Below are 21,513 nucleotides of genomic sequence, written 5' to 3' on the forward strand. Positions count from 1 at the left end.
GAGGCAGAGAGTTCCACCAGGCCGGAGCCAGAGTTGAAAAGGCCCTGGCTCTGGTTGAAGCCAATCTAACTTCCTTAGGGCCTGGGAACACTAGGGTGTTGTTATTTATGGACCTTTAGGCTCTCCGTGGGGCATACCGGGAGAGGCGGTCCCGTAGGTACGAGGGTCCTATGCTGTGAAGGGCTTTAAAGGTCAAAAGCAGCACCTTATATCTGACCCTGTACTCCACCGGGAGCCAGTGTAGCTTGAAAAGCACTGGGTGAATATGCTCCCATGGCAGAGACCCCATGAGGAGCCTCGCTGCAGCATTCTGTACCCGCTGGAGTTTCTGCGACAGCTTCAAGGGCAGCCCCGCGTAGAGCGAATTACAGTAGTCAAGCCTGGAGATGACCGTCGCATGGATCACTGTGGCCAGGTTGGGGCAGGAAAGGTAAGGGACCAACTGCTTGATGTGGCGAAGGTGGGAAAATGTCGCCTTGGCTGTTGCTGTAACTTGCGCCTCCATGGAAAGGGAGGCGTCAAGGATTATACCCAAACTCTTAACAGAAGGCAATGGCACTAATTGGGCCCCCGCAAGAGAAGGGAGTTGGTCCCTCATCCCCATGCCATCCTGACCTAACCATAGGACCTCTGTCTTTGAAGGATTCAGTTTCAATCGGCTCCCATGAAACCATCCAGCTACAGCTTCCAAGCATCTGGTCAGTGTGTTCAGGGCTGAGTCGGTGTGGCCATCCATCAGCAGATAGATAAACAAAATATAAACAAATCAAAACCATCCTGCTAGCAGCTGAAAGTGTCAGAGGCCTATGTGTCTATTGATTTGTGCGTTTGGGGCTGGGGCTCGCACAGTCTTTTTGTTTCAGCTGATCCAACCCACTAATATTCTTATCCTCTATGAATTTGTTTGATATTCTGTTCAGCCACCCAAGTTACCTCATGTGAAGTATGTGGAAGACAGCCCTGGATCATTTGACCTTTTTATTAGTTCTCTTTTCCCTCCTATAAAAACTACATAAGACACTCTCTGTTCGAACTTTAAAGAACAAATACCTTTATTCAGTATTCTTGCTTTTGGAGATTATTATGTTCAGTGCAGGTAGATGATACTTAAATTGCTAATATAGTGGTACCTCGGATTACACACGCTTCAGGCTATGTGTTTTCGGGTTGCGCACCAGAATGGGTTACTTATGGGTTTCGGCACTCACGCATGTGAAGAAGTGTCGAATCATGACCCGCGCGTGCACAGACGTGGTGCTGTGGGTTGCGAATGCTGCGGGTTGCAAACATGCCTCTAGTACGGATCACATTTGCAACCTGTGGTTCCACTGTACCTTTTACATAGATTAAACTGTTACAGACTGACTAACTCTTAGGCAGACGGCAGCAGCACAAAACAAACCTGCTGCTCTAAATTTTAAGACTGTTCAGCTAACTGCCATAACTGCCAGAGAGTGTATGACATCACAGAGTTCTACAGTCCTTGACATTAACCCTTTACATATGTTTTGTGGATGCTAACATTTCACCATTTTGAATGTTAAAGAAATTAGTTCAAGCATTTAAAACACTGATGGGAACCAGCTGGATTGCAGTCAATCAAAATAAATGGTATCCATCTATTAAATAGGCGGCAACTGTTAAATAGAACACATCTACATATGACATTCCTTCCCTTTCTTGTTTGAAATCTTCCCTTCTGGACATGGAAAGCAATCATAGCAGCAAAATGCCTTCCCTTCTTTTTTAGCTCTTCTATAAGCTGAACTGCAGTGATCATTACATATGGAAATGGGACAACTGTCAAAATCACCAGGTCTAGAAAAAATTATACAAGGCAGCTGCTGAACACGTGTTTGCAAATATTCCACTGTACACACAGAGAAAAGCACAAAATACAGAAAAGGACAGGTGTATTATTTCTTTAATTTTTCTTCCTTATTAGCTGTTCCCTATTGTTCAGCTCAGGCCTCAAAATGATTATATAACATTTGGGGAAGAAGTTGCAAACCAGCAACCCAACACCGGAGCCTAAGATAGAGAAGATCTCCATAGCCACCATATATTTTCCCTTGGTGCTCAGGTAGGAAGGAATAAAGGACAGCCAAACACTGCAGAAAACCAACATGCTGAAAGTGATAAACTTGGCTTCGTTGAAACTGTCTGGTAACTTCCTGGCGAGGAAAGCCACAGCAAAACTTACAGTGGCCAGGCAGCTCATGTAGATGAGGACACAATAAAACATTGTTACAGACCCTTCATTACATTCTAGTATAATTTCTTCTGTCATTGAGTGCATGTCCACATCTGGGTATGGCGGAGAGGTTGCCAGCCACACACTACATATGCCTACTTGGACTATGGAGCAGGAAAGGAGAATGGAGTGGCCTAGTCCTTTCCCCACCCATTTCCTCATCCTGGACTCTGGTTTTGTAGCCATGAAGGCCAAAACCACCGTGAAGGTTTTTGCCAGGACACAAGAAACAGCAGTTGAGAAGATGATGCCAAAAGCTGTTTGTCGGAGGAGGCATGTCACCTTCTCAGGTCGGCCAATGAAGAGCAATGCACAAAGGAAGCAGAGCAGGAGAGAGATGAGGAGAGTGTAGGTGAGGTTTCGGTTGTTTGCAATGACAATGGGTGTGTCATGGTGTTTCATAAATGTACCTAGTACCAGAGCTGTGATCAGGGAAAGGAAAAGAGAGCAGCAGGCTAAACTGATGCCCAAAGGTTCTTCATAAGACAAGAAGCTGATATCCTTGGGTAGACATGCATCCCGGTTCTTGCTTGGATATTCTTTGTCTGGGCATTTATTACAGTCATTCATATCTGGGGAAATAATATTAAGGAAAAGACCTTTAGCTCATATCATGTCAGCTTACTGAAATGTTTATTGTTCTATTTAATCTGAGTACTAAGTTTGGATCTATTTAATCTATTTATTTCTCCTACCATCCTGGTTTGCCATCTTTCCCTCTGCACATGGGATGCAATCGTAGCAGCAAGGTGGCTGTCCCTCCTTCACTTTCTTGCTGGATCCTGGAAGACAACGCTCAGTACAGACTGAAAGAGGCTGAGTCTAATCCATAAATGAAAGAACAGAAGGTTCATAAAGAGTCTACTGAGTTTGAAATCCTTTATGTTCTCAGGCCTTTCTCTGTTACTAATCTGACTCAGCAGTTTAGTAATATATAATCACTATACAGAGAGCAATTGTTTCTTTTTGTATTATTAGTAGTAATGTTTGAAGTTATGTGATATGCCCTTGATAATGCTCTGGGATGTGCAGTACTCCATCTGTTCTGCAAACATTGCCCTGTCCATTAAAGTACACTTTGAAGTTACTCTAGTTTCCCTGTTAATTTTGTTAATGTTGAGTATGCTCTCCACTAGGTAGACAGTTCTAGAACTGATTTTGGTGCCGGTGGCTACACCTATACTTGGACCCATCAGATGCTGCCTGGGGAAGAGTTCAGAATAAGACATCCAGAGTGGTTGGGAAAACCTACTCAGGTTGTGGAGTATTATTATTATTATTATTATTATTATTATTATTATTCAATATTCTGGACAAATACATGAATTAGAATGAAGCTATCCAAGACCTATGACACTCCCTGGAAAGCTGCAAAACTTTTCTCAGCATGCTATAAACAAAATGTACCTCTAAAAAATATTTTGAGATCACTCTTTTAAAAAGTTTGATGCATACATTCCTAATGCTCTGTCTCTTGCTCTTCACACCTTTCTTCTTTTGTCCTTCCTTCACTCTCTCAATCTTCAACACTTCTCCTGCTTCCATCTCTTCCACTGGCCCCCTTAGAAGACTAGCGGTCTCCTGAATCTGCTGCTGTCCTTGATTTCTTCCTTTAGTATTATTATGCCTCCTTTCCCCAACCACCTCATTTCCCCACCTTTCTAGCAAGAAAGACAAAACTCTGGGGCTATTCAATTCTTACATCATCTTTCAATACTTATTAAATCAGTATTTAATAAGTGTAAAGAAATCCCAATTGCTTTTGTTTAATTTACAATAGTTTTCTTTTTTACTTAGGATTGTGGTTGAAGTCTTCCAACGGAAAATAATAATCCATTTCATTAGTCCAACTCACCACTTGTCTGCAATGTTAGATGTAAGGTTGCTTCAAGATCACAATGACTGTGAAGAAATCCACTTTGTAGCTTCATGGTCTCTAAGCATGTATATACTCTTGTGCTGAGGAAATGTACCCAGAGGCTCTATTTGACTGAAAGAAAACCTGCCCTCCTGTCTCCCGGCCTTTCCATAGAAAAACTGATATTTGATCTGGACCTAATGACCCACATTCAGATGGAGGATTCTGTGGTGCAATAACCACATTTGCGTGGATGCAGCTTGTAGTGTGGTCTGTGAATGGTTGGGATTAGGCTGAGACAATTTAGCTGTTGTTATTTTTGTCTGAATTTGGATCCCCCTAAGCCATATTTACATTGTATCTTCTGTTTTGTAACCTCCTTAATAAAATATTTGCCTTTAATCCATGTGTGGCTTCTTTTTTTAAATAATAATTTCTCTTTCCTTCGCATCTGTTAATAACTTAAATTGTATTCTAGGCTTTTTACCCTGCCAAATATATCTTGAAATTACTCTTTGCCACTCTTTAAAGATCATTGTCCCTTTGATTATAGGAATCATTTGAAATAAGAATAACATCTTTGGAAGCATGCTCATTTTGATCGTTGAGATTCTACCCCAAAAAGAGAGTTTCATCCTTCCTCATACCTCCAGATCTTTTTTAATTCCATTCCACACCGGTGTATAATTGTTTTGAAATAAATCAATATATTTTGAAGTTAACCATATTCCCAAATATTTTACCTTCTTCGCCACTTCAATCCCTGTTTCTCGTTTTTTTCTTATTTTAATATAAACCCTGGTTTTTTTCTTATTTAATATAAACCCAGCCACCTTGCCAAATCCATGTGTGGCTTCTAGCAGTAAACCTCTGGCTCTTAGTCTGGTACCTCAATAGTTTGGTCATACACCACTCCTCAACTTGTGGCTCAAAGAACAGTGAGTACACCTGCAGGTGGATAGTGATTGCTTATAAAATACTTAATCTCTTTTGAATTAGAAAACAATGCAACCCTACCTGGTTAAACCAACTGTGCCATGTGATGGCATCTTCATCAAGGAGTGATGATTGGTCTGCAGGAGCCTTCGGATCTATCCTCCCAACTCTCACTCGGTGCAAACTTTGGTTGGTGCATATGATCCAATTGACAATATCCAAGCTAGATGCTGCCTCTCCATTCTGGTTGATGAAGACCACATCTCCTGCCGTATTTTTAAATGAGATATTTCTCAGAAAGTTATGGAGCTAGATTGAAAACAGAAAAGACAGGGGTTTGGAAAAGACTGCAGTCTAATGCAGGGTGGAGCATCCCCCCCCCCCCCGTGGGCAGAACCTACAGCAAGTGGTGGGGGGTGGTTCAGTCACCTCTCAGTGGATTCAGGTCGAATCAAGGAGAGAGCTAATCGGTTTTCTTTCTCACACATGCCTCTTTCTCAGTCTTTCTTACAACCCTTCATTTAGCCCATGAGTTAAATATGTATGAGTAGAGAGGTTTCTCTCACTCCCTCCCTCCTTCCCTTGTCTCCCTGAGCATCTCAGAAGACACGCCAGTGTTGTGTGACCACCTGCTCTAAGGAAAGATTTGGTTAATATGGGATAGAGGGAATGCTGAACATCTCTCTAACCCATTCCACTGCTTCCTATCTGTGAATGCAGTGGCATCTCAGTAGGCTGCAAAGCTTCCCTCATAAAAATGTTTTCTCCTCAAATGCAGGGCAATAGCTGCTCAGAGAAGGATGCAGCCATCACTTCCCTTTCCTATAGGGTCTACTGCCATTTGCAAGCAGCACAATATGTGGGGAATCATCTAGGATATCATTTTCGTACCACCTCCTGTTCTGCCTGCAGAGTTATAAATTCAGTTCTGGGTTCTTCTTCCTAATTTGTTGTTGTTGTTTAGTCGTTTAGTCATGTCCGACTCTTCGTGACCCCATGGACCAGAGCACGCCAGGCACTTCTGTCTTCCACTGCCTCCCGCAGTTTGGTCACACTCATGCTGGTAGCTTCGAGAACACTATCCAACCATCTCTTCCTCTGTCGTCCCCTTCTCCTTGTGCTCTCCATCTTTCCCAACATCAGGGTCTTCTCCAGGAAGTCTTCTCTTCTCATGAGGTGGCCAAAATACTGGAGCCTCAGCTTCAGGATCTGTCCTTCCAGTGAGCACTCAGGGCTGATTTCCTTCAGAATGGATAGGTTTGATCTTCTTGCAGTCCATGGGACTCTCAAGAGCCTCCTTCAGCACCATAATTTACCATAGTTCAAATTCTCCATAATTCAAATTCACCATAATTGAAAAGCATCAATTCTTGGGCGATCAGCCTTTTTTATGGTCCAGCTTTCACTTCCATACATCACTACAGGGAAAACCATAGCTTTTACCACACGGACCTTTGTTGGCAAGGTGATGTCTCTACTTTTTAAGATGCTGTCTTCTTCCTAATTGTTGTTGTTTAGTCGTTTAGTCGTGTCCGACTCTTCGTGACCCCATGGACCAGAGCACGCCAGGCTTCTTCCTAATACACTACCACAAATGTTTGAACTCTGAGAGGAAAGATCAAGCTGAAAGCATTTTGGGAACGCAAAAAGTGTCAGGAAGTAACAGGGCTTTGCCAATTGAGAATGTCCAGCCTTTACCTGCCAAGACTGTTGATTTGAATTCTTCCCTTTCACTCTGAATGCCATTCCTCTGTGCCTGAGTCTGGAAGACATGGCATGTAAAGCATGGGCCACGGCGTAGGCAGCACTGTGGATGCTATAACTGTGGCCTGTCATGCTCACTTCAAAAAGTGATCCAGGAAGGTTCTCCAGCTTCTCTTCTCCAGTGCAAATATTCCCCTCTGCCTTGTCTGCAGTGATATCTGGGAACACACATTCAAAGGCCTGTTGCCAGAAGTCCCTGATAAAACCATCCCCATCTGTGCTGGAAGGGTTTCTGTGCAGAACATACTGATGAAATCCTGGTGGGTTTCGGAAGTGAATTTCAAAGGATATAGCACCACTGAATATTCCTGCATCCCAGTTCCTTTGAAAGACAAATGAAGCAAACTCAACCTGGGCTGATATTATCCATACTTTACTTTTTACATTATTTTTTATGTCATCGTGTTCTGATAGGTTTGGCAGCCATCTAAAAGTTGCCATGGAGTAAGATTCTCCAGAGGCAAGCACTACGTTAGCTTTGCTGATAAAAATTTTCTGGCTTATTGTTGCACCCTGTTGTAGCATGCCAGTAATTTCAGAAATAAAACTAAAATTGGGGATTCTTTCTATGAATGCAAAGCAGATGCCATTCTTGGTAAACATTGGGGAAATGGTTTGCACAAATCTTTCTCCATTGTCATTGTCTGTTGCAATGACTCCAATCCACGTCCACCTGAAATGCAGAAGCAAAGAGAGAATTCCCTCATACTGAAGGGCTTCTGAGGCTGCAATCTGGTAGAAGGGAAGCCCTGGGCTTTTATCATTCATCACTGGAGCAGAGCCATAAATAAGCTATAAATAAGTAAATGGAGGAAGAGAAGAGGCAAAGTAATATTTGCAGAGTTCTTTCAAACTTTTCATATACATCATGTTATGAATCCTGTTAGTCAGACATGCCCTTTGCACTTTGCCACCCATCAGGGGTTGCATGCCCTCTCTCATTTATACAAAAGATACACATGCAAATGGCCTAAAAATGGGATCATCTCCCATTCCTGCTTGTTAAAAATTTGTTCTGTTGACAAGGGGAGGGCATTGTTCCAATTCTTTTTAAAAAAACAACAAAACAAAAACTTATGCATATTTGCAGGGTCTTGTACGATGTATAAAACTGATAGGAGGGACACACCTCCCTAATAGAGGATTCTCCACTCCTACTTGAGGCATTATTTACTGTAGCCATGTCAGAATTGCAACATGGGTAGGATACGCATTCCGTCTCGGAAGCTTCTTTTGTCTTCACAATGCACAAATCCCAACTAACACAACTTCCATTTCTGCCTTTTCTTTTTCAAGGCTTCTCAGACTTCACATATGAACATTTATTTCACATTGGAACCAGCTGCTCAGTATTATTACTGTTCTTCTGCACAATTGGATTGTATCTGCAATTTGCCATACCTCCAGAGTATGTTTAATTTGAAAGCCTTTCCCCCCCTAAACATTCAGTGGCCTTTGGGATATCAGTGTCATGATATTGGGGGTGTGACATATTTTTTTCTGGTATTGGGGCCTTTCTTTCCCCTTATTCAGGTAATTTTATTTTATTTTACTTTTTATTGTAATTCTGTACCTTCCGTATTTTCCAAGAACTGGTTCTGCTCCAAATTTCATCCTCACCCTGAATTGGTGATACACCTTGAACTGGTGCTGTGAATTCAGCCTCTTTTTCTATGTAAGCTAATCGAGGTATTGTCCTACCTGTGGAATCTTATAGATATCCAAAACAGTTGCTACATAAAAGGAGATTTCAGAATCAAGTCCCCCAATGACCCCTGCCAGATTATTTTCAACATCAGATAGATAGTTAGGAACAAATTTTTCCACCCTGGATAAAAGCAGCAGTGTGGCGAGATATGTGCTCCTTGCATTGTTATAGCTGTCATATAAGTGGAAGCCCAAGGTGATATTGGGTAGGATGTGAGGGTCTTCATTGATCTCCTTGACTGCAAATGCCAAGGCCACGATGTGCTGGTAAAGCTTAGGCACCACCCTAGAATGAGAGTTGCAAATAGCATCAGGAGGAACTGATATATGCTTTTACATATCAACACAGTTGTTAATCATTTTGTGTTCAGTGGAGTTAACTACCTGTCAATTCCATTGTTGAACAGTTATTATAATCAGCAAGTTCTTCCAGATTTTTAGAAAACAAACTTGCTCCATTTTCCTGGTGACAGCCCTTGAGATACTTGAGAATAGCTATCCTACTTCCCCTCAATGTTCTATTTTCATAGCTAAAAATGCCAACCCCCTCAACATTCCCTCACAAGGTTTGGTTTCCAGACACTTGATCATATGTGTCACCTTCCTCAGCACACGTTGAAGCTTGTCAATATCCTTCTTAAATAGTGCTGAACACAACTGAACAAAGTACACCAGGTGTGGTCTGAGCATGGCAGAATATTATTCTCTATTATTTCTTTTGATTGGCTCATTATACTTCTGTTGATGCAGACTCCTTGATCCTTTTCACATGTGCTACTGGCATGCCAGGTTTTCCATATCTTAAATTTGTGCAGCTGATATTTCTTGCCTAAGTGCAGAACCCGCCATTTGTTCCGACTGAAATTCATTTTGTTAGTTTTGTCCCAGTTCTCCAATTTGTAAAGGCCAATGGCATCTAGACCAGGGGTTGCTAATGTGGTGCCCATTGGAACATTGGAACCCCTGGGGTCTTTCCCTGAAACATCTGAAGTCTTTCCCTGACATTTACAGTATTTCTCAGTTCTGTCATGCAATGACAGCTTCCTTGTTCATGAGGCAGTGATAGTGGTTGCAATTCCCAGATTTCTATACTTCATAATATATACTATCCTTGTGAAACAAATCTTAGACTAAGATCAGAAAATGAAATGATATGGGCATTTTGGTTAAGAACAGTTATTTTTAATTGATTCTCACACTCCTGTTCAGATAAAGTCTATCAAAAACGGCTGTTCAAAAGGGCTATCTCAGACATAAAAATATATACACATTTCAATACATTTATATTCATTTCCCTATTGATAAATGGGAGCTTCTACAGTATTCTTTTAATTCACACAAGATTCTTATGGATTGTACCTCAGCATATGTCCCACTAAAATGAAAAGTGGTTATCCCTAGGTAAATGGGTAGAAGTTTGCAGCCTCGGTCATTATTCTGAGGCTGAAACTCTAAGTTTGATCATTCCTGTGCTATAATAAATGAGTGGCTTAGTTCTTACACAAGTTCTTCAGGCAGCGCTGGTGGGGGTTCCTCAGTGAATGTTGCTGGAGATGAGATGAAGCCACCATGGAAAACAATGCCACCAATGAGGAACTCTCCTGGCTGATGATACATGTGAAGTGGATGGTGTGGACTTTGGAGCCTGCATTTTGCTATGTGAGCCTGACATACATTGTAAGAAATCAGTTCCAGCAGCAAGAACACTAAAACCACCATGCTCAATACAAAGGCAACTGGTTGTTCTATGCAAAAACTACGTTTTATCGTCTCCAAGATAAAAATTGTCTTGTTTAAATGGTAGTTTATTTTCCCGAGACGATGCAACGTCGGAGTATCCAAAAGCAGACTTGTGGATCACAACTCAGTGGTCACTGTAAGTCCCCATTGTTTTTTGAGAAGCAGCAGCTCAAATTATAGCCCTGTTAATCATCAAGAAGCAATGTAATTACTCATTCAGTGCTAAGAATTCCCCCTGGAATTGTTGAAGAAAATGTGTTTGTCACAAATTCAGAACTGTTATTTTAATTTCCTTTTCACTTGATAATAAGGGATCACTGTTGTATTGGGAAAGGAAGAAATTAGTAGCTCATGATAGAAGGCCTTGTAACCAATGTAGTTTCCAAAATGTGTAGTCAGCATCCTGGAATTAGGGTCCCTCCCTGGACTATGAGTCTAGGATACATGACCCACTGCTTCCCTTAATCAGAGTACTTTGTCAGGGGAAAATCCAGGGAGAAGAGCTACATTTGTTCCTCTGTTGGCTTTGTTGGGTTGAGGCATTCTGAGAATAAGCAAAATGAATACAAGGAGATGTGGTCCGGTTAAGATTTCCTTCGTCAAATACACTTGTTCATGCTTTAATTCTTTCTTATGATAAGCTGTCCCCTGCTGTTTAACTCTGGCCTCAGCAAAATGATATAACATTTGGGGGAAAAGATGCAGCCCAGTAACCCAAAACTAGAGGCCAAAATAGAAAAGATCTCCACAGCCACCATGTACTTTCCCTTGGTACTCAGGTAGGTAGGAACAAAGGACAGCCACACACTGCAAAAGACCAACATGCTGAAGGTGATAAACTTGGCTTCATTAAAACTGTCTGGTAACTTCCTAGCTAGGAAAGCCACAGTGAAACTGACAATGGCTAGTATTCCCATGAAGCCTAGGACACAGTAGAACATGGTGACTGATCCTTCATTACATTGCAGTACAATTTCTTTAGTCACTGAGTGCTTGTCTAAATCAGGGAGTGGGGGAGCAACTATCATCCAGGCACTACAGATCATCATTTGAATGAGGAAACTGAAAAGAACAATGGAGATGGCCACATTTCCCCCCACCCATCGCCTCATTCTGGACCCTGGCTTGGTAGCCATGAAAGCTAGAACCACTATAGTTGTTTTTGCTAAGATGCAAGACACTGCTACTGAGAAGATGACTCCAAAAGCAGTTTGTCGAAGGAGGCAGGTTATTTTTGTGGGCTTGCCAATGAATAGCAAAGGACAAAGGAAGGAGAGAATGAGAGCTAGGAGGAGAGCATAGGTGAGGGTCCGATTGTTGGCTTTGACTATGGGAGTTTCTTTGTGCTTGATGAAGATCCTAAGCACCAAAGCTGTAATGAAAGTCAATAAAAGAGCAAACGTGACCAAACTGATCCCCAGAGGTTCATCGTAAGACAGGAAGCTTATATCTTTTGGAAGACATTTATCCTGGCCAATGTTTGGATACTGATCTTCTTGGCATTGAAAACAGTCATCCGCGTCTGAAGAAAGAAAGAAAGAAAGAAAGAAAGAAAGAAAGAAAGAAAGAAAGAAATTACACGCTCTTAAAAGAGTCAGAGGTGGTGGTGGACTCTGTTGGCTCACAAAGACAAGGCCACACCTCTCCCCCCCCCACCCCACATTTGATCATTTCTGACTCAATGTCATTTCTGTGGAATAATGCAAATAGTTGTGCACATTGTAAACTACTTCAGAATTTTGATCTAATTCAATAGAATATCAGCTGACCAAAACGGGTGGTTCCACACTTTCTGATTCTGCAGCTGTTACTCAGCTCATTTTAAAGGTGAACCTGTGTGCATGGTGAAGCTGATCACCTTCAAGTGCCAATGGATCTGATTCAGATTTAGAAATGCTTAATGAAGGTCCACTGAAATCAGTGGTACTTGTTTATGTGATTTCCTATTTATTCAAATTGTTCTCTCTGAACGTAACACTGTATAAAAAATAGGTTTGCAGTTAAACTATAATGGATTTCTAATCAATTGCCCATGATTTGGTGCAATATTTTAAACATCAAGGAAATCACTGTTAAAAAAGAAACCTATTGATATACATAACCAGATCAAAATCATCTATGAAATAGGTGGCATACATACATCTATAGAAAACATTTTTTAACCTTTCTTACCTTCCTGGTTGGAAATCTTTCCTTCTGGACATGGAATGCAGTCATAGCAACAAAATGGCTTCCCTTCCTTCTTGGTCCGACTATAACCTGAACCGCAATGATCATTACATATAGAAATGGGCCGAGTCTGTCCATAAATATTAAAATATAATGTTTTAGGTAATATCACGAACACTAGAAAGTATTGCAAATGCAGTGGGCTTTTAGAACTTGAGTCCTTGGCTCATATTATGGTATGTTATGGTTTATTTATATAACACTTTTTAGATCAAAGGCCACCAAAACAGTGAGCATTAAAATGAATGACATATTTTAAAACAAACCAAAGGAATGTGCATCAAACAATAGAGGTGGTCTGACCCCAAAATTGTTAACTGTGCCCAGGGTAAAGAGGTGCATCTTCACCAATCCATAGTAACTATAAATGAGGATGTTTGACATGACACTTTGGGGAAAGGGACATGTTTTGGGAACTGCCACAGATAATTCCCTTTCTAGTCTGCCATCCCTCAGGTTTCTGAGGGTGGCAGAAGTACCAAGAGGGAATCTTAATACTCAAAAGGTTATGTATGCAAAGAGGCAAGATATGCTGAACCTAAATAATCCTATAAATAACACAAAACTGTGCAACTCAAACACTTAAAATGATTATTTTAATCAAATTCATTACAAAAGTCAAAGCGTCCTGGAAGAAATGTGTCTTCACCTGTTTCATTGATATGTATGAAATCCACACTCAAATTATTGAGAGGGTTACATTTTGGGGTTAGTGTGTGAAGCCAAAATTGCCTATAGTTAGAATGCATGTAATTGAATGGTGGGTGGAATTGCCAAAGTCTTCCCTGCCACCCCAAGAATGAACATTAAGTGGCACATTATTGTGGAACTACATCATGAATGTTCAGATTGAAAGCCATAGTTTGAATTGGGCTAAATAAATTTACAGAATACTGAGAAACAACCATGGCACAAGTGATGGAATGAACCCTGAAAGGTTCAGAGAACCCACCTGGTTAAATTGGTTGGGCCATACAATGGCATCCTCATGAATGGTGAATGATTTCTCCTGGGTACCCAGGGAGTCTATCTTCCCAATTTTGACTCTACGAAAGGACTGATTTGGAAACATGAGCCAGTTTATAATGTCAAAGCCAACAATTAATTCACCATTTGTGTCAAAACGTACATTTTCTCCTGCACTGTTGTTAAATAAAATACTTCTGAGGATGTGATGGAGCTAAATAATGAAAATAAGATGGAAGATACATATAAATGCTCAAACTATGTTATCATACAACATAGTAAAAATACATTCAAGGGACGGGATTATGATCTCTTGAAAGCTTTGGGCAAGCTAATGTGTCAGGCATGCCCTTCTCAAACAAAGAGCAGATTAATTTAAAACAAATCAAAGTCTTGATGAAATAAATGGTGCCATTCGCCTCTCCCCTTCACCTCATTGAATGGTTGAATTAAATACTGGACAAAATATCAGAGCAGCACCAAATTATGAAACTCCATCCCCCCAAAAGTGCACAGGTCCACAGGTGAAGGGATGGTAAGAAGTTCTTTAATAAACTATGGGGAGATTTGTCAATCTCTGGGATGGGGTGCTGCAGAGGGGGAAAAAACAAATGCTAGATGTATTGTAAAGCTTTTCTCCAAAAATCAATTTCTTGTTAATCTCATGGAAGGTTGAGAAAGCTCGCCCATATTTCCCCACCAAAACATAAGGAGGTATCTTCAGGACATTACCTGCCAAGGTTGTGGATTTGCAAGCCCCCTTCTTACACCCTCTGCCATTCCCCTCTGCTTGAATTGGGATGAATGTCTGATGTGCAAAGCATGTGCCACTGCATAGACTGCATTGTAGATGGTATAGCTGTGGGCAGTAATTCTCATTTCAAAAACAGACATGGGAAGTGCCTCCATCTTCTCCTCCCCAGTGCAAGTTTGCCCACCTATATTATCTGCCACTGAACTGGGGAATGAACAGTTAAATGACTCTTCCCAGAAGTCCTTGATAAAACCATCTTCTTTTTCTGTGCTTGGGTTCTTGATCTGAAGGAACTTCTGGAAAGCTAACAGATCCACTGAGTGAATTCCAAGGGACAGAGAACCATGAAGGAAACTTATGTCCCAATTTCTTTGGAATGGAAATGATGTGATATCCATCTGGGCTGTCATGAACCAGACTTTACCCTTGGTCCTCATTGGTATATGCTCAAATTTTACAATCTGGGGCACCATTTTCAATACTATCATTGTCTGAATTTCTCCATGTACAACCACAACATTCGTAGTGCTTCCCATAATAACACTGACACAGTGAAAGCCCTCCTGCACCATGTCAGTGGTACCACTGGAAGATGTTAGCTTTGGGAATGTTTCTATGAAGTCAAAGCAGATGCCACTCTGGGAAAACATTGGAAGTACATTGTCTATAAATCCTTCTGTATTATCCCCATCTTGAGAAACCACTCCAATCCATGTCCACTGGAAATGCAGCAGTAACTGGATAATTCCTCTATATTGACGATCCCCATTTGGGAACATTTGGTAGAAGAAAACTCCTTGAGACTCTTTATTCATGACTGGGGAAGAGCCATATATGAGCTAAGGTTTTTTTATATATAAAAAAAGATGAGAAGAGAAGAATGGTTTTCAATATAAAACAATTACTTGTGTGTAGTTTTGTTTTCTTTCTTCTGTTCATTTCTTGCCGGGAGCATAACGGTTAAGTAGATCCTGCAGACTGCAGGATTGAATTATCTGTTCAACTACTGGAGTCTACTTTCCCTGTGCATTTCATGCAAAGAACACGCTGAGGAAGCAGGCCCCTGCAACTAGCAGGTTTGAAACCTCAACTCACCAGATGCTCAGCCTAGCGTATATAATTGCTCAGTTTTACTGTGTGCTTCAATGCACTGCTTGCTCAGCCATGTGAAGACAAATCTCATTCTTCCTACCAAGACTACGCCCCAACAGCCCCAGATCACTCCAGCAGGCCAGACCCAATCTGTGACTGTTTCTACCTAACTCATCTAGTTCCACCCAAATTTGTCCAATTCAGGATTTGGGCTTTGGCTAAATCTGACCCATCAGTGTGTTAGGAATGGGAGGGTCTGTCAATATTTCTCTTAAGTTTCTTATTTAACCACATCAATTAGATTTCTTTTTAAGCCTCATGAAAATTTCTCCTAAAACACAAAACTTGTGTGCAAATTTTGCCCAATATGCCCATTTTTGCAAAGCATTATCACTAATACAATGCATTTTAAGGATATTTTTACTAATGTGCATTTTTTTAATGCACTTTACCGTAATCTATGCATTTTTGGATACATTATTTTATTGGAGAACTGCTTTGCAAAATCCGGAGAAGGGGGAATTTCAAAGAACGGCTGCATTTCATGTATTGTGTGAATTAGTTGAAATTCAGATGTGAATGAATTTGCATCTTACTTGTGGTATCTTGTAGGTACACAGGATGATTGTCATATGAAGACAGACATTAGAATTAGGTCCCCCAATGACTGCTATTGGAGTGCTCTCAGCATCACATTTGTAGTTAGGGATGGCCTTGGCCCTTCTTGAGAGAAGCTCCATTGAGGCTTCATAGGTCCAGCTTGCACTTTAATGACTGTTATAAATTTGGAAGCCCAGGGTGACGTTGGGCAAGATCTGGGGAGTTTCACTGATCTCCTTTACAGCAAATGCCAAGGCCAGGATATTCTGGTAGACGTGAGTCAGCACCCTGTATTGAGAGTTACATGCTGCATCAAGGTTCATCTGCTTCAGACCATAACATAGACTGCTTTTCAGTTCAGTATCCAATTCAAAAATAGTTTGTTATCTCACATTTCCCAGGTGTAAAAGACTAGATCATGAAACAGTATGTGAATCAGTAGTATATGTGCTTAAGCAGTTTTTTAATACATGCAGAAAAGACATAATTCAATAAGGGGTTTTCATTTATTCTGACCTCTAGGAAATCTGGATGAGGTGTTTTGTATGTTTAATATTTGCTGGTCAAAAGTTATTTGTAGTCTGCATGTTCTTCATTCACACAGAATACACACCCTAATAAGAAAATACCAATGTAGCATTTTTCTTTGAGTTTTTCTTCCAAATGGATAAAAAATACCTAGTTTCGTAGCAGCCAAGATGGAGAAATTATCTTCAAGCTCTAGTTTTAAGTATCTTTAGTTTCAAGATGTGGTCTTAATTTGTAATGCAAAATAAGATTTAAGCCTGTTTTGATGCCATGTTGATCTCTGCATGCATTACTCGACATCTGTATTAGCCCTGGAAGCCAATATTTTAGGCTTGGTAAATGTTTTAAAATTCTTCAATAAAGTTTAAAAAGAAAATGAGTATTTGAAGTGGGTAAATCAAAATAATCTTAAATTTATTTTTCTTTGTGGGATGTTTGTTCTTTTTGAAAAACAAGAGCAGATTAATGCCGAAACAGGAGAAAAGAGATTTAGGAGTGAACGCATGCAAAAGTGAGCAGACCAGACACAGACTGGTTCCCATATTTCTGATACAGGGGTGGCTAACCCCTTTTCAGACTTAGGGCTGCATCACTCCATTGTGCGTCAGCAGTGTGTTTTGCCATAAAACAGTATGTGGCTCATTAATAAAGAACATGTGGGCACCCTACACATGCAGGTGTGCACATGCACACACACCATAAACATCATGCGCACACACGCAGATGTGCATAGACCCTCTCCCCATTCTTCAACTGACCTGTATAATGTGACCAAGCCTGCATTGTCTCGAGAAGGGGAAAAAATGATATTTTTAAAATCTTCAATGGATTACTCTACCCAGCAGTGAATGTGCCTTTTTATCCACTGCTACAACTAACTAGGTTTTAGTGAAGGGGGACGCGTAAGAAAATAATGGTTGAACTTGGCCCATGGTTTAGCAGGTTACTCACATTCTCTAATAGAAACAACTTAAAAGTTTTGGCTCCTCTGTCCTGTTTAATGCAGTAAATCTTGCAAGATGCAGTTGGATTTATTCCCCCACTTCCCCCCCACAGATTTGATTAAGCAATGCATTCCTTGATTTTGCAGCAAATAAAAGTACTTTGCAATGTTTCTCACTGCATTCGCAATAAAGAAATAGGACATGAAAAAATAAATAAATACCAACTTCTATATATGGATATGAACAGTATCTTGAAATTCAACGAAGTGTTTACAATATCCCTATTTAAATCTGTTCCAGGAATTATGCCAAATCTCCTAAAGCGAAATGGACACACTGTACACTGTATACTGCAGTTTTGAGTCTACATATCCTGCAGAGGCCAGTAGTGATGTATGGAAGTGAGAGCTGGACCATAAAGAAGGCTGATCGCCGAAGAATTGACGCTTTTGAATTATGGTGCTGGAGGAAACTCTTGAGAGTCCCATGGACTGCAAGAAGATCAAATGCATCCATTCTTAAGGAAATCAGCCCTGAGTGCTCACTGGAAGGACAGATCGTGAAGCTGAGGCTCCAATACTTTGGTCACCTCATGAGAAGAGAAGACTCACTGGAAAAGACCCTGATGTTGGGAAAGATGGAGGGCACAAGGAGAAGGGGACGACAGAGGACGAGATGGTTAGACAGTGTTCTCGAAGCTACAAACATGAATCTGACCAAACTGCGGGTGGCAGTGGAAGACAGGAGTGCCTGGTGTGCTCTGGTCCATGGGGTCACGAAGAGTCGGTCACAACTGAACGACTAAACAACAACAACAACAACATCCTGCAGAGGATGGGTTTAGATATCCGATCACTGCCTGTGTAAACGCAAGGTCAGATGGGGTAGATGTAAAGAAATGAAGTTCCAATTATTTGTCAGTCCACTGCAGTTAAGTCCAACACCCAGGGCTGGGTTCACTGTGAAGTTCATCAGCATCTAATATGTTTCTAAAGAAACATGCAACTACTTACATATGGTAATCTGAAAATTCCTGAGATGGGTGTTTCTCAAAGGATAGGGTATCTGAAAATATGTAGATCTGAGAAATAATGCCAGCAATGATGAGGTCTCCTGACTGATAATATTTGTGAAGGATAGGGACAGGTTTCCTGAGGGAACATTGAGGAAGAGGAAGAAACTTGCACATCCCCTGCAGTGACAGTAAGAGCACCAGCAACCTAAACACTACCATCTTGCAAGTGATTGGTCATTTAGGTACAAGTTCATCTCTTTTGTTATCGCTTCTGCTTAGTATCGCTTTCCAGCAATACTAAGCAGGAAAGCCTAACTTGAATGGTGACTGAATAAGCTGATTCAAAGCCAGACAGATGAGTCTCTGTATGTATATTGACCCAACCAAGTGAAGTTCATAAGAGCCTCCAGTCTTAGATTCATCATTCTGCATGTTGGCAGAGGAGGCCCCTGGGGAAGTGGAGAAGATGTAATTCTGAATAATCTGGTAATTACAGGTGAGGTAATCACTTGCTTTGAATCAAAGATGCTGTGCAATATTTTAAAGAAAACATGTTTGTGGTTCGAGGACCCCCAACCCCCGTGAGGTGGAAATAAACACACAAGGACGCGTGGTATAAGGTTTATGGGCATGGAAAAGGCCACAACTTTATTGGTTACTGCAATGCAAAGGTATTGGCTTAGGCATTGGATGACCACAGCAGAGGGGTTGAATCATCAGTAGGGTAGGCGGAGCCAGTTGATGCCTATCCAACTATAGGCTCACCCCTGATGTCACCGGGGTCGTGCCATGGCCTCCAGCCAAGCAGGCATCGGACAGAATACACGACCGCCGGATTCCTTTAACGGACTCTCGAAGCAGCGACGTAGAAAGAGGCTGAGGAGGGGGCCGGCCCCAGCATATATACTAAGGTCAAGCCCTCCCCCTCTACGGGCGGCTCCAGGTGGGAGCCGCCTCCTGGGCGTGAGGCACCGGCCAGGTGAGCCGGAAGAAGCAGGGGCTCCCGCCCCTGCGTGGGCGGGGTTGGGGCTCCCGTCCACAACCACTCCCCTCCCTTCTGGGAGGAGAGTCTTTATCATATCTCAGCCAAAGCCATTTCTTAAGTGGGAGAGATAGATGCTAGGCCTCTTCTTTTCTTCTTTTTAGTGTACTATTGAATATTAGAAAATTTTAGAAAACTTCAAAGCAATAATAATTATAAATTACTCTCATATTATTCTTAAAGGGTGATGTCTAATCCAAGTCATACTCAGAGCAAGCCCATTAAAATGAGTTACAGTTAGGTAACTGTGTTCGTCTGCTGTAGTCGAAACAAAATAAAATAATTCCTTCCAGTACCAGCTTAGAGATCAACTAAGTTTATTATTGGTATTAGCTTTCGTGTGCATGTATCTGAAGAAGTGTGCATGCACACAAAAGCTCATACCAATAACAAACTTAGTTGGTCTCTAAGGTGCTACTGGAATGAATTTTTTATTTTCTTTCCATTAAAATCAATGTGCTATGGACTATATTTATATGGATGTACAATGCGTATGAATAACCATGGTTAGCACCTAGTGTGTTGAGAACTCCATATTTATATCACTCTTGTTGTAACTCAAAACACAACATTTGTGAATTGTAATGTATCTGTCAATCATCAATTATTTTGATGCAATTGAAATTAATATGATTTAATTGCAGATCTGTGCGGATTGACTTGATGAGGTACTTGATTATTCTTTATTTCTTCGTATTAGTTGTCCCCTGCTGTTCAATTCTGGCCTCAGCAAAATGACAAAGCATTTTGGGGGAAAGATGCAGCACAGTAAGCCACCACTAGAGGCCAAGATGGAGAAGATCTCCACAGCCACCATGTCTTTCCCCTTTGTGCTCAAGTAAGTTGGGACAAAAGACAACCACACACTGCAGAAGACCAACATGCTGAAAGTGATAAACTTGGCTTCATTAAAACTATCGGACAACTTCCTAGCTAGGAAACCCAAAGTTAAGCTGGCAAAGGCCAGGAAACCCATGAAGCTCAAAACAGAGTAAAACATGGTATTTGACCCTTCATTGCACTCTAGTACAATTTTTTCATTAACTGAGTGCATGTCAACATCTGGGAATGGGGGACAGGTTGCCAGCCGCACAGTAATAAAAAGAGTCTGAACAAGGAAGCTGGAATGAACAATAAAGGTTGCCAGTTGTTTCCCCACCCATCTCCTCATTCTAGAGCCTGGCTTGATAGCCATGAAAACTAGAACTACTATTATGGTTTTGGCTAATACACAGGAAACTGCCACTGAGAAGATTGCACCAAAAGTAGTTTGCCATAGGAGACATGTCACTTCATCTGGTTTGCCAATGAATAGCAAAGCACAAAGAAAGGAGAGGAGGAGAGAGGACAGGAGAACATAGGTGAGGTTCCGATTATTGGCTTTGACTATGGGAGTGTCCTGGTGCTTGAGGAATATTCCAAGAACCAAAGTTGTGATTAAAGAAAGAAAAACTGCAAATGTGGTCAATATAATCCCCAGAGGCTCATTGTAAGTCAGGAAGCTTATGTATTTTGGGAGGCATCCATCTTGGCCAATGTTTGGATAATGATCTTCTGAACATTGAAAACAATCATCCATGTCTGAAATCAAATATGAAAAATAGATATAATATGATATTTAAGTATGGCATTCTGTTCCTGAATGAGGGTAGTGAACTTGAAATATCAAAAGTTAATTTTGCAGTAAGTATAATAAGAAATTGCTTTTGCACTCAGTGCCTCCCTGCCTCTCGCATTCCATGCTGGAGCATGAGCCAGGTACCCAGATGATCTGTGAGGGCAGCCTGCTTCCCCCGTTTCACGGGGGAGTTTGAAAGGATAATTACCCTCAATCATCCTTGTTTTATCTTTGCCAACGATCACCCATTGTCGTGGGAGCTGGCTCCATCAAGGCAGCCGGAACAGGGAGCCTGTTTAAAACATTTTTGATTAGAGCATACATTTTATTATGCCTTCAGCCCATTAATGATCAACTTCCTTTCCCTTCTATTAATAGCCAGAAAGCAGCTCAATCACAGAATGTAAATTTCCACCAGCAAAGAGAAAAACTTCTCTCAGTCATAAATTATAGGCACCTCAGAGAT

At 41.2% G+C, this 21,513-nt stretch overlaps 2 protein-coding genes and 1 long non-coding RNA gene across 5 annotated transcripts; 1 reads left to right on the forward strand and 2 right to left on the reverse strand.

The window, feature by feature from the left end:
- Positions 1–1,190: 1,190 nt before the first annotated feature.
- On the reverse strand, positions 1,191–13,606 carry LOC310662919 (vomeronasal type-2 receptor 26-like). Of its 3 annotated transcripts, none has more exons than XM_083410296.1 (5): positions 6,747–7,812; positions 5,130–5,357; positions 2,950–3,076; positions 2,537–2,826; positions 1,196–1,818 (listed from the first exon to the last, which is right to left on the reverse strand). In XM_083410296.1, exons 1-5 carry the CDS (start codon positions 7,578–7,580, stop codon positions 1,810–1,812), a joined length of 1,488 nt encoding a protein of 495 aa, XP_083266422.1. In that variant the 5' UTR covers positions 7,581–7,812; the 3' UTR covers positions 1,196–1,809. The 3 variants fall into 3 exon arrangements, with proteins under 3 accessions (XP_083266421.1, XP_083266422.1, XP_083266423.1); XM_083410297.1 differs by lacking the exon at positions 6,747–7,812 and adding exons at positions 12,432–12,558; positions 13,441–13,606 and having other exon boundaries at positions 1,198–2,826; XM_083410295.1 differs by having other exon boundaries at positions 1,191–2,826; positions 6,747–7,818.
- On the forward strand, positions 2,500–4,511 carry LOC310663247. The gene is made up of 3 exons (XR_014504431.1): positions 2,500–2,606; positions 3,391–3,510; positions 4,052–4,511. It is a non-coding gene; the product is annotated as an uncharacterized lncRNA (long non-coding RNA).
- Positions 13,607–20,105: 6,499 nt separating the features above from the next.
- LOC310662596 (vomeronasal type-2 receptor 26-like) lies at positions 20,106–21,122 on the reverse strand (the record flags this gene model as incomplete). Its single annotated transcript, XM_083409542.1, has 1 exon — positions 20,106–21,122. Exon 1 carries the CDS (start codon positions 21,006–21,008, stop codon positions 20,106–20,108), a length of 903 nt encoding a protein of 300 aa, XP_083265668.1. The 5' UTR covers positions 21,009–21,122.
- Between the last annotated feature and the right edge of the window lie 391 nt (positions 21,123–21,513).

This window comes from Podarcis tiliguerta, assembly GCF_965153285.1.
Source record: "Podarcis tiliguerta genome assembly, chromosome: 13".
NCBI classification, from domain to species: Eukaryota; Metazoa; Chordata; class Lepidosauria; order Squamata; family Lacertidae; genus Podarcis; species Podarcis tiliguerta.

Coding starts and splice junctions, on each gene's coding strand:
- LOC310662919 (XM_083410295.1), bottom strand. CDS start 7,580: ATGAATGATAAAAGCCCAGGGCTTCCCTTCTACCAGATTGCAGCCTCA. Junction 3,077..5,129: donor GGCACAGTTGGTTTAACCAG/GTAGGGTTGCAT, acceptor TTTATGGATTAG/ACTCAGCCTCTTTCAGTCTG. Junction 2,827..2,949: donor AAAGATGGCAAACCAGGATG/GTAGGAGAAATA, acceptor TTATTTCCCCAG/ATATGAATGACTGTAATAAA.